Source organism: Macaca thibetana, chromosome 13 (genome assembly GCF_024542745.1).
Source record: "Macaca thibetana thibetana isolate TM-01 chromosome 13, ASM2454274v1, whole genome shotgun sequence".
Lineage (NCBI taxonomy): Eukaryota > Metazoa > Chordata > Mammalia > Primates > Cercopithecidae > Macaca > Macaca thibetana.
Window position 1 is genome coordinate 76,988,779 of NC_065590.1, and position 15,481 is coordinate 77,004,259.

At 50.0% G+C, this 15,481-nt stretch overlaps 1 protein-coding gene across 1 annotated transcript in view; it reads right to left on the reverse strand.

Moving 5' to 3' along the window:
• The window catches only part of LBH (LBH regulator of WNT signaling pathway), a 29,151-nt gene extending 27,936 nt beyond the window's left edge, over positions 1–1,215 (reverse strand). Inside the window, exon 1 of the mRNA XM_050753237.1 lies at positions 910–1,215. Within this exon, the coding sequence (XP_050609194.1) occupies positions 910–935 (26 nt within the window). The 5' untranslated portion in view covers positions 936–1,215. The remainder of the gene's footprint in view (positions 1–909) is intronic.
• Positions 1,216–15,481: the final 14,266 nt, after the last annotated feature.

Below are 15,481 nucleotides of genomic sequence, written 5' to 3' on the forward strand. Positions count from 1 at the left end.
CCGCCGACGCTTGCGCCGGGTTTCCCTTCGCTCAGCGCCTGCCAGAGACTCGGGGCCGAGCTCCCCACGTCCGCACCTGAGAGCGCGCTCCGGGGCCGCCAGCGCTCGCCCCCGGCCGCTTCTCGTCTAACCCAGCGCAGGAAGGAAGAAACCGCCGGCAAGGAAGTCCCAGCAGCCAGGGGCCTGCCTCTCTCTGCAGCCCTCCCGGCTCCGATCCCTAGTCCGGGGCAAACCTCCGACGCCCCGCGCCCGGCCCGGGCTCCTTCCCCCACAGCACGGCGAAGGCGGCTCCTCCCAGTCCCGGTCCCCACCACTGTGCGTCGGTTTTTAGGGGCCACGGAGAGGGCAGGGGTTGAGAGGCTGCAGTGTGTGCCCTGCTGCTTGTGGCTTTAGTGGGGTTACGCGTGGGGAGAGCGTTTCCCGCCCCCCACCCCCCGGAGCTCTGCAAACCCGGCGGCTGCACCAGCTCAGCCCCGCTGCAGCCGGCCTCGACGTTGAGACTTGCATGCAAACAAAAAGAAAAAGAGGAGGGGCCCGGGAAGAGCAGGAGCCCCCCTGCGCCAAGCGGGGCGCTCGCCTCCTGCAGCTCTCCGCATAGGGGGGTTTCACCGGGGGGGGGGGATTCACACGTGACCCCTGGCTCCCCCGCCAACCAATACAAACCCTCCGGCCGTCACTTGGGTGAGGGCTCCGAGTTCACGTCCTTTGTCTGGATGTTCTCAGCACCCCCTCCCCCCACCCCCACCTTTGCAACCTTGATGTTGACTCCTGCGCGGGCTCGGGCGGCGGGTTAGCGCTGAGCGCCCGCGCCGCCGGCTGCCCTCGCACCCGGAGCTGGCACGAAGCAGGCGCCCGGACCCGCAGCCACCGCCGCCAGACGGACGCCCGCCGCAGGCGCAGGGTACTCACCAGTGAATGGGGAAATATATAGACATGAAGTCCTAGGGCAGGCTGACACACGCCCCTGTGATTTAAAAACGGTCCCTGCGTCCCGAGTGAGGATGACACGGGCGCAGACAGGCACGGCAGGCGGCCTAGTGCGGGCACCTGGCGCTCGCCGTCCGCCTTCCCAGGACAGCCCCACGGCCAGCAGCGTCTGCAAGGCAGACACAACTACCCGCTCTCCACTGAGCTCTCAGCCCCACAAAGAACCCGGGAAGCCGTATTTATAGGGGCGGGGGCGGGGCTTGGCCCCGAGAGGCCCCGCCCTCCCTCGCCCACTCCTGGAATAACGTCACCAAAATCATGAATGGCTTCAGCGCTGGCGGCGGCTCGGGGGCGCGCTCGGCTCTGCTCCCGGGGCCGTGGTTCGCTGCGGCTCCGAGCCCGGCCCCCTCCCGCCGCTCTCCCACGCGCACACGGGCTCACTCACACCAGCCCGGACTCCGCGTCCGCACCGGCCCGGACTCCGCGTACGCGCCGCTTCCCCCTCACAACCCCCTCCGCGTACATCCCGGACTCCAGCGCGGCGGAGTGGGCGCGAGGAGGGCGCGGGGGCAGCTCCGGACGTGACCGCTCGGCGGCCGCGCTGCGCCGGGGTAGGGCGCCCGCCACTCCTCCACCCCGGCCACCGGCGCCAGCGTCCTCCTTCCCATCCACTGGCTGTCCCCCAGCCCGCACCTCGGGACCCCTCTGAAGCGTTTGTTCCCCCGACTAGGCCTCTCCCTGGAATCCTCGCCCGCAGCCTTGCGATCAGCGCGGGTAAACAAGAGCATGGTTAAAGAAGAAGCAGTGGGAAGGTGGGAGAGACGCGGAGCCGGGGGATCGAGTGCCCACGGGGCGCGTTGGCTTGCGAAGGGCTGGTCTGCAGCCCTGAGTTCCGTGGAAGGTTTTATTTGTGGGAGCAAGGATGTGGTGTCGTCCTGGGTAGGGTTTTTCCATTGCAGACACACACACACGTACGCACGGTCCGCAGCGGGGGCAGGGGGTGCGGGCGGGCGGTGTGCGCGCCGTCCCCCATCCTTGACTCCCACGTCTCCTCCGAGGAGTCGCTCATGACAGCAGAAACAAAGAGCTTTAGCCGAACGCCTCCCACACTGCCCAGGAATTGCAGCTCCGGGCGTCTGTCCAGGAAGGCAAAGCTGCGCAGCCCACCAGAGCCACATGATGGGAGTCTCACTCCGGACCCAGCGCTGCCCCTCTGTGGCCTTCCGCTTCAATTACGCCTGTAAAATGGCTTTAGAACCCTGACCTACCCGTGTATAGGGGCTAGGGAAAGGGGGCGCGGGGCGATCAAAAACTAAGCAAAATTAAATCGGCTTTGAAGTTAATCAGCTCTTTAAAAGAAAGGCAGTGAGTGTACTGAATCCCTATATAGGTGCTTGAAAGTGGAAACGCCTAGCTTATCTCAGGCAAAAGAATGACAGAATTAATGGTGAGGGTTCAAGAGGGGTAGGACCCTGAAGGAAGCCAGGAGAGAAGACCCTCATAATTTTCATCAGTCCCCGCAAAACCAACCCAAACAAAAATTATAAGAATTGATGAGAATAATTTATTTAAAAATGACTGGGCTATTTTCAATCACGTATATGCTTATATGTACAGCCTGAGTAAAAATAGTGTGCTTCCTATGAAAACACAGCTTCATGACAAGCCCCTGGCTGCCCGCTCCAACCAGAGAAATTCCCCCACCTCCCAAGCTAACCGCATTCTCTTCCTCTGGGGGTGGTGCCTGATGGAGGTGCTAATCGGGAGATGCTGCAGGACAGGGGTTATTGTTGGTGTCCTGCACACAGGGTGGGGAAGCTTCTCAGTGTCACTGGCCAGGTGGGACACATTGTCATCTAGGCAGCCACAAGAGAAGCCAGTGCTTCGAGAGCTAGTTTCCAGGCTGAGACTTCCTGGCACTCGGAGGAAAATGTCTGGACTAGACCCCGGGTGGGCAGGATGGAGCCTTCTGCCATTTCTTCCCAGTAGCAATCTCTGGTGAGGCTGGGATCAGAGACTGTCGCGGCACTTTTACACATAACACACATACTTTACGTGTTTATGATTATTGCCATGTGAAGCTTTCAAAACTCGGAAAGCTATTTACCCCCCCTCCCCATTTCCCAAATATCTAAATGTCGAAATGGCCTTATTTTGGAGAAGAGGGTGGGGAGTAAGGCCTCCATCATCTGTTATATGGCCTCTGGAAAAATCCTCTCTATTGGAGTGCATTGAGGGAATTACCTGAGGCCTATGCTTTGGGAAACTTATTAATGCCCATTTTAGCTAAAGTTCATCTCTGTCAGTAAGTTAAAGTAGAAAATAAGCCTGGGGTTGTGATCCCAAGTCTACATTTTCTGTTTCTCCTCTGGAATCACAGTGACACATCCATTCATTTGAAAATATGGCAGGCGGCTGGGCACGGTGGCTCACGCCTGGTAATCCCAGCACTTTGGGAGGCCAAGGCAGGTGGACCACCTGAGGTCAGGAGTTGGAGACCAACCTGGCCAACATGGTGAAACCCTGTCTCTACTAAAAATACAAAAATTAGCTGGGCATGGTGGCGGGTGCCTATAATCCCAGCTACTTGGGAGTCTGAGGCAGGAGAATCGCTTGAACCTGGGAGGCAGAGGTTGCAGTGAGCTGCAATTGTGCACTCCAGCCTGGGCGACAAAAGTGAGACTCTGTCTCAAAAAAAAAAAACAAAAGAAAAGAAAATATGGGACGCATGGTGCTAAGCTTTGATGCAACCATGACTAGCATGCCGTTTCTCAATTCTAGTCTATATGATGCCTTGCATGTTTTTTGTTGTTGTTGTTGTTTTTGAAGCATTTCATTGTCTTGGCTTTCAAAAGAATGTGATAAAGTTAACATAGCACAACTTACGGTCCTCAGTTCACAGATATGTAAACTGAGGCCAAAATAAATTAGGAGGCTTGCCAAAGATCACACAGCCAGAAAGACGTTGAGCTGGGCCTGGAAGTCAGAGGTTGTAGGCATACTCAGCTTCCCCCTCTGTTAACATAGCTCTGGCTGACTGCCTTTCCTTCATATCTCTAAAGATACAGAGTATTTCAATATGCACACTGACCATTTCTTCCCAATACCCTATGAGATAGGTTTCTGTCCCTACTGCCTTTGAATAAATGAAGAAACAGAAACACAAACGAATGAAGTTACTTACAGCCCCAGAACCTTAGAGCTGAATGAGACCTTCCAAATCACCTTGTCCCAGTCTCCTCGTTTTACAGGTGAGAAGACACCTAAGAGATTAAATGGCATGTCCAAGGTCGCCAGGCTATTAAGTGGTATAGATGGAACCTAATGCAGTCTTCAGACTGCTGGTCAGATGTTCTTTCCACTTTAACACTGCATCTTGCACTGCATTTGCCAAGAAGTCAGCAGCAAAGGTCAAACACAATGTCTGGACTCTGTAAACCACCACAGTCCATCACCAACATTTACTGAACATCTACTAGATGCAGATCAGTGAACTAATTACCTAATCAGAGCCCTCTGCGTTCCTTCCCTTCTCCTGTCTTTGTCTTTGGAGACTAAAGAGTTGAATTGCAATTTTGCTTCAATAGAAATCCAGGTGTAATCAGAATTGCCTTGCTTTCTGACATTACATACATCCATTTTGCCAGCACCTTCTCTTACCTACCTAAAATACAAATTAAAAAAAAAAAAGAATAAAGGCAATGAACTTAAGATCTTATTAGAGTTACCTCAGCTGCAAGGATGCTGTGTATGCAGGATAGGTAGCAAGTTCATTCATCTAGTTAAAAAAAAGTCTCCATCTAAATTCATTTAGCAGCTGGGTGCGGTGGCTCATACCTGTAATCCCAGGACTTCGGAGGGCTGAGGCAGAAGGATTGCTTGAGCTCAGGAGTTTGAGACCAGCCTGGGCAACATAGTGAAATCCTGTCTCTACAAAAACTAAAAAATTAGCCAGGCGTGGCAGCGCACACTTGTAGTCCCAGCTTCTCAGGAGGCTGAGGTGGGAGGATCGCTTGAGCCCCGGGAGGTGGAGGTTGTAGTGAGTCATGATTGCACCACTGCACTCCAGTCTGGGCAACAGAGCAAGACTCTGTCTCAGAGAAAAAGATCATTAAGCAACACATTCCCACTTCTCATCTCCCTCTGGGTTGCAAAAAGACAGTATTGCATTTATTTTGCCTAATGGTGGTGAAGCTGGTATTTTGGTTACTAATAAAGGACTTTACGAAGTAGCTGTTTGACCTTGGGGAGGAACATAGGAGATGGGAAGGGGCAACACGTGCTGAGGTACACTGGTATTTCTTACTACACCTATGCCTCACAACAATCTTAGACAGAGGCACTATTGCCCCCACTTCACAGACCAAGCAACAGAAGCTCTGAGAAGTTAACTACCTTGGCCATGGCCACATGGCTCTCAAATGGCTGAACCAAAATGTGACTCTGGGCAGGGTGTGGTGGCTCATGCCTGTAATCCCAGCACTTTGGGAGGCCTAGGTGGGCAGATCACTTGAGGTCAGGAGTTCGAGACCAGCCTGGCCAACATGGTAAAATGCCACCTCTACTAAAAATACAGAAATTAGCCGGGCGTCGTGGTGGGTGCCTGTAATGCCAACTACTTGGGAGGCTGAGAGGCAGGAGAATCGCTTGAACCCAGGAGACAGAGGTTGCAGTGAGCTGAGATCGTGCCACTACATTCCAGCCTGGGGGACAGAGTGAGATTCCATCTAAAAAAAAAAAAAACAAACCCAAAATGTGACTCTGAGGCTTGCTGTTTCCAAAGCTGATGTTTTGCCCACCATACCACACTTACCATGCCTCTGCGGTTTTGCTTGTTTTCACAGCTACACTATGAACTGAATACAAAACCGCTGGTTCCAATAGCAAAGACCTGGACCACTGGGATCCATCCAGGAGGGCAGGGCTGGCAGGATAAACAACTTTCTCACCCTGGGAATCTGGGAGCTTCTTAAAGAAGCTTGGGGTTAAAAAAAAAAAAAATAGTGAGTAGGAGAAGGGAAGTTTCTAGCCAATTTTTCGGTGAAACTCATTTGCGTACATAAGAAATCTAAAAGGCAAGAATGTGTGTGGGTTGAAGTGAGAATGAAATGAGATAATGTTATGAAAACACTTGGTAAATTGGAAAGCACTGAGCAGACGTAGGGCTTGTTTTTAAGGTGTTTGAGAAAAAGAGGGGGTTTAGCAGAGCTGATTTCATCTGCTTCAGTTTTTTACTCATTGCCATCACAAACTGCCCCATTTTCCTCCTGGAGTCCCTTGATTGACATGTCTAGCGTTTAGGGAGCAGACTTTAGAGGCAAGTAGTGATGCTGTACCTGGTGGCCACTCTTGCAGTCGCAGAGTCCAAGCATCTTCTCTCACTGTCATGAGTTCCTCTGTCTTTGGTGCCTCCCAGGAAGTACCTAGCTGGGTACTGGCCACACAGAGAATGAATGACGCCCGAGAGTGTGAACCTCCTATTTTGGTCATCAGTGAGTTAGCAGTCAACAACACAAAGCAACCCGAACCCACCAGACAAAATCCTCCAGCCTTTGACTTACTTTGCTATAAGTCCTCAGGCAAGTGGGTTGACCTCTCTTGGAAAGCAATAAAAGCAGGCAATAGAAGTCTCTCTTTTAGGCCTCAGGGTCTAGTAGGGCTGAGATAAGTTGCTTCTATAAAGCGTCAAGAAAAAAGTGCTTTATGTCCTTACCATCGGGGCTCTGCAGCCCACCCTAAAGCCAGTGGCCACTCTTCCCATGTGGCAGCACAGGAGGTGCCTTCATCTTTCAGTCCAGAATCCTTTCATTGCCCCCGAAAGAAGCCTGAGATCTGGCAGCTCATAAACTCTTGCCTTCCCAAATATCAAAGAAATTCAGTCCTGGCTTTTTCTTTATTTCTATCAAGGGGCCTTTGAACCAAAGGGAATTTTCTGACAAAGAAAACTGTATGAAATCTTTAGGGTCCAGGCCCTAAAAGAAAACACTCCAACTGGAATCAGTTCAAGGCTCTCATGTCCAATTAAGGACATACTCACATTCCTGTCCTAGCCCTGGCTGTATCTTGCTTTCTCTCTTTCCACATCCGCACAGGAATGCACTTCAACAGCCAGAAAAGCGAGGTTACTATCACCAGGATGCAGATCGTATAGCAGAGTCCTCCTTGGGGTAGGCTGATACCTTCGCTGAGTTAGACAAACAGCACGGACCACAGCCCAGCACAAACTCGCTTCATACCACTTTGTCCATGTCTCCTGCTATTTTACCCACAACTCTGGACCAGGGAAACTCCATCACACCTGGGGCGGTGGGGAATGGGGGAGGGTTTATGAAAAAAGAGGGAAACACAACAGTTTCTTGTGAAGAGAAATACTTTCGGTTTTCTTTTCAAGTACACAGGATGCTGCTAGCTTCCTCCAGGGGCAGCTGTGTTCTTGCTCTTCTTGGAGGAGCGAGCTGCGTGTTATGTACCAGAGAGCAGCCTGAACACTCCGCCAGCTCCCTAACTGTAACCCGAGCTAGCACTTGCTGGCTGGAGCCCCTGGTGTACTTCACACCCACATGGCACCCAGCCTCAGGATCAGATAGCTGGATCCATGTTACACCCTCCTGCCCTCTCAACCACACTTCTAACAGGCATTAGTACCCACTGTGCGCCTGACAGGTGCTGGCATTTCCAAGGAATCAGTTTAGGAGACCTTTAGTTTCCTTCTGTCTCCATAACTCCCCGTAACCATCCCAGATAACCACAGTCTGTGTGATGGTAGTATGCCTGCAAAGTCACTGTAGCTGTAAGACAAATTCCCCAAACTGCATTAGTGATCCCCTCAAAGAATCACAAAACGAAGGCCAGGCACGGTGGTTCACACCTGTAATCCCAGCACTTTGGGAGGCAGAGGTGGGCGGATCACCTGAAGTCAGGAGTTCGAGATCAGCCTGGCCAACATGGCGAAACCCCGTCTCTACTAAAAATACAAAACTTAGCCAGGCGTGGCAGTGGGCGCCTGTAATCCCAGCTATTCTGGGAGGCTGAGGCAGGGAGAATCACTTGAACCCGGGAGGCAGAGGTTGCAGTGAGCTGAGATCACACCATTGCACTCCAGCCTGGGCAATGGAGCAAGACTCTGTCTCAAAAAAAAAAAAAAAAGAAAAAAAAGAACAAATCACAAAACTAAGTGGAACTGTCACACATGCTAGCAAGTGCATTTTGAGGTAAGTCCCCTAGCCTCTGCCCTTCCTATGCAAATTGCTACCCCTGAGTTTCTTTTTTAAAGAAATGAGAGACTGCCTCTGGTGCTTGGCAAAGGTGTCAGGCACTGGGGAACCAGGGAACCTAGATGCCACTCTCTCTAATACCATCCAATGACTGCTGCGGTAGACTCACTTGAGCATGGGAGATGATATGATTGGTTCGGTCCTGGGCAAAGGGACTGGGAGAGGGGTGCTGACTGACAGAAGAGAAGCTCTCAAGGGCAAGGAGTGGGTCTGTTTTGTGTATTACTGTGTCGCCACCACTGGAAGAGTTCCTGGCATCTAGCAGGCACTCAGGGAATATCTGTTGAAAGAATGGTAGGAGGAATAGCTAAAGGGAAGGGATGGCAACTGAGCTGGACTCAAAGGATGGGGAGAAGCTAGAGAAGGGCAGTCCTGCCAGCAGAACACCATTGGCCAAGGTGTAGGGGTCAGAAAGGGCCAGGTGCGTCCCAGGAACTAGGGGTGGGCAGCAGCAGTATCTATTCTAGACCTTGGGAGAGGCACTCCCGTGACTCCAAGTCTACATGCTGAAGGGAATAACTCTTTGTGAGTAAAAGGCCTCATGCTCTGTGGAAGGGACTGTGCACACAATTTCTAGCAGAAAGAAAAGTCTGTTACTTCCATTAGCCAAATCAATCCAGGTTCCCTCACCTCTATGTTATTTGAGCTAATATCAGCATTTCTCTTCCAGCCAGGTGGGGCCTCAGCAGAAGTGTTAAGTAGGTCAAATTTCATGTATGTGAAATTTGTCTTTTGAGACTTCCCCTTTCTAACCCCACTTGTTTCACACTTCTCTTCAGTGGGCCCCAGGCACCCACTGAACTCAGGAAGCCCCACAGTCCCTTCATAACAGCCTCCAAAGCCCCAAAACCACTCTTTGCTTTTCCACTGAAACTTCCATCCTGCAGCTCTCTAAGCCCAGGCAGCTGCCAGGCAAGAGAACTTGATCTGACAAATGAATTCACACTATTGTGAGAATGACATGCAGGCAGCACCTCAAAGGCCTCAGTTTCACGGTGCCCCTGCAGACAGGGTAAGTGGGTAACAGGAAAGTCTGTGGTCCTGGAGGCAGATTGATGGTTGATGGTAGAAGCCTGAGGGGAAACCATGTCATGATGAGAGAGAGAAAGGGGGAACCACCTGGAAGGGCTGGGGTGGGTGCATCCAGTGGGCACACTATGAGGTGACTTTCCTTGTCCATCACAGTTCTTCTGGAGGGATCTGATTGGAATTATTGTCCCTACATCTAATGTGATCATAGCACTTTTAGCGGTTTAACTCCACTGATCTATGGAAGAGGGAAAAAAGATCTGGGCATACCATTTCCTTCCTTCCTTCCTTCCTTCCTTCCTTCCTTCCTTCCTTCCTTCCTTCCTTCCTTCCTTCCTTCTTTCCTTCCTTCCTTCTTTCCTTCCTTCCATCCATCCAAGGGACAGAGCTTTAGACCAAAGAGACCCTGGGCACTGAGCACCCCTGCCCAGGGGTGTAAGTCCTGTATGAGTCTCAGCAAAAGCCAGGACAAGTCATGACAGCAGAAAGACCTTTCCACATGCTTGCTGAGGCTGCAGGGGTGGTTTACATGCAGGATTTCAGAGCCCAGTGAGCAGCCAGTGTGGCACATTTTGGCCTCAGGCAGAGCCGGTGGCCTTACTGCCCCCAAGTGCTGAAGATGGTGGGGCAACTGGCCACCCACACCTCCCACCCTCACCAAGGGCCCTGGGTAGGTGATTTCAGAGGCACAGCCGGGTAGGAGCCTTGCCTTGCACTTTCCTGAGTGAGTGCCTGGCTTTCTTGTTCATTCTCGTCCAGGCCTCCTCTTAGAAAGGAACACGAGAAAGACAGAAGGTGATGCACCTGAAGCTGTTTCTAATCTTCTTCTTTAATGCCCATGATATTATTACTGCAAAAAGCTAGAATGTTCTGTGTGTTTGAGTCTTCCCAGCGGTGGGGGGCGGGGGCTACCAGTGACAAACAGGTGGGAATGATGCCACCTGATTATTTCATCTGGGATGGTTGCAGGTTGTACCAATAAAAGCGTTGACCCACTCGGCTTCCACTTCCACCCTAGAGAGGGCACCTTCACACCCACTCACCAACGTTATTTTATTGACTTCATCTCCAGGACCCTAATCCTCCACGATGCTTAGTAATTTCTCCATTTAAAAAGAAGAAAGTAAATGGATTACACACCAGATATGAGGCTGCCAGGCATTCTTAATAAGAGAACCACCAGTTCCTTTCACTTATTGGGGCTCAGTTTGCTTCTCTGTAAAATGGACCTGATATTTCCGGCCCTCCACTTATGGCGCAGTAAGTATTGTGCAACCATGACAAGCATTCAGCTTCCTTGACAGAAAAGTGCAGTAATAAATTATTCTCTATTGGGCCTACTTGAAGAATAGTAAAAAGAAGAGAAAGGGAAACCCAAATTAATGATTTCATGTTGTTGCTGGTTAACAGGAAAACATAGCAAAGGCAGCAAAGCCCTTTCTTGGTTTCTGAGAGGCCAAGCCTGTTCTCTTAGTAGAGAATGATGCCAAAGAGAATGGTTGATATTCCATCCCTCCCTCTTTCCAGCACATTTTAGAGTATTTGTTGACACCTTGCTGACACCTTGGCTACACGTACACAGCTGTAGCATTTGTGTGGCCTAATGGGGAGGTTATACTAGTCCTCTTTTGACTAGAATGTATGGTGCCCCACCTTCGCAGCTTGCCCTCTGTACATAGGGAAGCGGGCATTTCATTCAGCATTTTACAGCTATTTGTTCAACAGGAACATTAAGAAACACCTGGGTATCAAGTGCCAGCAAGTTGCCCAGCTCTTCTTTTGTTCTTGAGACCTCCACATGTCCATACAAGCACATTCACTTACGTGCCAGGGGCATCTCCTCAGTTGAACAAGTGCTCTGTTTTCTGGGTCTACGCTAAGGAAATAACACTGACCTCAATCCAAACAGAAGCAGAAAGTTCTCATCCAATTCACATTGTTTTACCACCTTTTGTTTGTGTTTGGGTATTTCTAACAAGTAGCAACGAACACCTCCCAATGACTTCGGGGAAACAGGTGTGACTCCAATATGTCATTCCTTCCTTCCACAGAGCAGTGACCCATATGGTGGGGAGCGCCAGCGGGAATCACAGTGACAGGACCTGCACCAGGGGTGAGCATCTTATAATAAGGAGGGAGGGGTCCTCGTGGGGTTGCTGCAGTAGCCCATGAGGGAGGTGGTGTATGCAAAGATAGAGTTTCAAAACTTAGCAACTGTTCAGATGTAGGAGCAGAAGGGAAAGGAACTTGGGAAAGGCTTGGAGATCTTGAGCTTGAGTGGCTGGAAAACTGGCATCATCCGCTGGAAAAACAAAGTCAAGAGGGGGCTGGTTTGGGGAGAAGAGGGTCATGTCCCTTTCCCATGTGATGAACGGCCACTGAGTAGCAGCTATGGCCAGCGGTGCTGGCAGACCATCCATGCTGGTTGTTTCTCTAGCTCTTGGGTCCACGGTGGCTCAGGTGTTTGTTCCAAAGATCATAGGCCAGGCAAGTCTTTGTGCTTGGCCTCTGTTGCAGATTGGGTTCTTCAGAAGCAGATGCCAAGACAGGTTTTGGGACCAACACCTGTGCAAAGAAGAAGGAAGAAGCTGGCTTGGGTAGAATAAAAACCCTAAAAGAAAACCTAGGCAGTACCATTCAGGACATAGGCATGGGCAAGGACTTCATGTCTAAAACACCAAAAGCAATGGCAACAAAAGCCAAAATTGACAAATGGGATCTAATTAAACTAAAGAGCTTTTGCACAGCAAAAGAAACTACCATCAGAGTGAACAGGCAACCTACAGAATCACGAGGGGAGAAAATTTTTGCTAAAAATCTACTCGTCTGACAAAGGGCTACAATATCCAGAACCTACAAAGAACTCAAAAAAAAAAAAAAAAAAAAAAAGAAGAAAAAACATTTACAAGAAAAAATCAAACAATCCCATCAAAGAGTGGGCAAAGGATATGAACAGACACTTCTTAAAAGAAGACATTTATGCAGCCAACAGACACATGAAAAAATGCTCATCATCACTGGCCATCAGAGAAATGCAAATCAAAACCACAATGAGATACCATCTCACACCAGTTAGAATGGTGATCATTAAAAAGGCAGGAAACAACAGGTGCTGGAGAGGCTGTGGAGAAATAGGAACACTTTTACACTGTTGCTGGGACTGTAAACTAGTTCAACCATTGTGGAAGACAGTGTGGTGATTCCTCAAGGATCTAGAACTAGAAATACCATTTGACCCAGCCATCCCATTACTGAGTATATACCCAATGGATTATAAATCATGCTGCTATAAAGACACATGCACACGTTTGTTTATTGCGGCACTGTTCACAATAGCAAAGACTTGGAACCAACCCAAATGTCCATCAATGATAGACTGGATTAAGAAAATGTGGCACATATACACCACAGAATACTATGCAGCCATTAAAAAGGATGAGTTCATGTCCTTTGTAGGGACATGGATGCAGCTGGAAACCATCATTCTCGGCAAACTGTCACAAGAACAGAAAACCAAACACCACATGTTCTCACTCATAGGTGGGAATTGAACAATAACACCTGGACACAGGAAGGAGAACATCACACACTGGGGCCTGTCGTGGGGTAGGGGGAGGAATAGCATTAGGAGATATACCTAATGTAAATGACGAGTTAATGGTTGCAGCACACCAACATGGCACATGTATACATATGTAACAAACCTGCAAGTTGTGCAAATGTACCCTAGAACATAAAGTATAATTAAAAAAAAAAAAAGAAAGAAAGAAAGAAAAAGAAGTCTAACTGAAATGCAGGCTCAACAAATCTTGGCCAATTCCGTGAGGAGTTTTGGAGCTAATATTACCTCTCAGAGTGATCTGCACAGGGACAAAGTGGCTGGGCCTTTATTCCCCTGCTGCACTCAATCCACAGCATGGGCTATCCTGGGAGGGCATGATCTTGGGGGAGGCAGCTCTCTGCAGCCGTGGCAGACTATGAAGGAACAAACAGCTGGAGGCAGGCTGCTGGTTCCGCACCCGCAGCTGGGCAGCAGGCCCTCCGTAGAGGGGGGGATCTGGGTGACACATTTCATGTCTTCCACAGACCCCAACCCTTCCAGCCCTGCTTCATTGCCCGTCTTCAGCTTGCCATGCACTGAAGAGCTCTGCAACCAGGAGGATCCTCGGGAAAAGGACAGATCAGATAGTAGCTCGTCTGCTCCACTTCACAGGCGATAGAACTAAGGCCCACAGAGAGGAGTTGTCTTTCCCAAGTTCCCACAGTCAGTGACTGGTGAACCCAGGACCAGCACTTAGTCCCTCTTTCTCCTCGGCCTTGCTTGACCGGAGACTACTCTGTGGCCAGAGGTTGCAATGGGAAGACCATGGGCCTGGCCTGTGCATGGGCTATGTGCTGTGCCTCTGTCTTCAATGACTGCAGCTTTGCTGGAAACCCTAAGGACTCCCATCCCAAAGCAAAGAGCAAAACTGGCACAAGACCTGGGGAGAAGCCTGAATTCAGATTCCCAGAGAGGCAGGGCCCCTCAGATTCCCAAAGCAGTTTCTTTCCTCTGATTTTTGTCCTAGGAGTAAGCCAGCTCAGCAGAGGTCATTCTGGAGTCTACCATAATTGTTCTTGCTGGACCAGGCATTGGCATGGCCAGTAGCCTGCACTGGGATGTCATAGGAATCATTTCAGGAAACTCCAGCCCAGGAAACTCCCTATGGTGTACGGTAGGGCTGTTGCTGTAAAGATGTAAAATATAAAGAACAAAATTACATATGTCTTCTTTGGAGGCCTTCAGTTTGTCTTGGGACTTGGTGCTGTATTTTCTTCTGTGCAATAACTTCCCAGGGATGGAGTTGCCGTGGACTTCCAGGAGGGTCCAAATCTGGCCTCCCCACACTGCAATACAAATCATGGCAATACAAATCATGCAGCCACAAATCATGGCTGCATCTTGGCACCACCAGGAATGAGGTTGCAATGTTAATGGGGCCCTGGAGCAGCCTGACTTGTTGAGTGGTCACCAAAATTCAGGTCTTTCAAGGGCCTGGAGGGAGAGTCTCACATTGTCCTCACGTTTTCCTGATGATAATGAGTGGCCAGGGTCAGCCAGTCAGGCCGCCTCCCTCCTTGTGATCCAGACATGACTCAAGTTTGTACATGGAAGCTGCCTGGGTTTTGCAAGGACACACCACAGTTCTTCAAGGTATTTAAATACCTCCAGGTGGGTCAGTCTGGTTAAAATTGCCTTCACTTTGATGTTTCCACGAGCTGGGGCTTTTTTGTTTTTGTTGTTCTCCTGGAGTTCTGAATGGCCTTTACGAGGCATTCTTTCCAAGCTGACACATCAAAGCAGCTCCTCCTGGTATTAATAACTTTCTCCAACTGCATGTCCTAGGGGTGAACACATCAGCACCAGAGGGATCTGAAAACCAGTCTTGTCCCCCTTTTGGAGGAACTCTCTTTTGAAGAGAGGACCTCCTAGGCCAAATGTTGATAACCAGGATTTCTGAATTCCTGAGCTTGGCCCTGACAATGTACAGACGAAATTACTCATTTCCAGGTGCCAAGAGGGCCGATCACCACCAGCAGACAACGCCCGTCTCTACCACAGGCGTTTATTATCTTTTGTCTTTGGGTTATTTCAGATCACTGTGAAAGGAGGGAAGGTAGCAAGGAAATCTTTTGGAAATTACACATATAATGCATAAATTAACCTCTCTTAGCTTCAATTTCCTTGCCAGCCAAAGGGTGGGGGCGGGGCGGGGATAATAACACCCACCTTGCAGACTTGGTGTGAAGAGTTATATGAGATGATAGCAAACATCTGGTACAGCACCTGCACCCTGCGTCAGTGCTCCTTAATCAGTAACTATTTTGACTGTGTAAAATGCATACCATCATCTGAGCATTAAGACTTTGCAAATTCAGAGAGTGGTCCACAGACCAGCACCCCCGGCATCACCAGCCGCTTGTTAGAAAGGCAATTTTCTCAGCCATCCCAACCCGCTGAATCAGAACCTGCATTTTAATGGCATTCCCTGGGTGACCTAATAACACATGACAGTTTAAGAACCCTAGATTTAAGGGACAGGAATTTTACCTTTGAATTTGGTGGTGATGGCATTTCCCTTGGCAACAAACAGACAGTTAGTGAGTCCATCAATCAAGTTAGGGCAATATTTACCTAACACAGCGTGCTCCTGGGCCCGGGGCTCACCTTGCTCACCTGCTCTGCTCACCTGCTCTGCTCACCTGCCTCC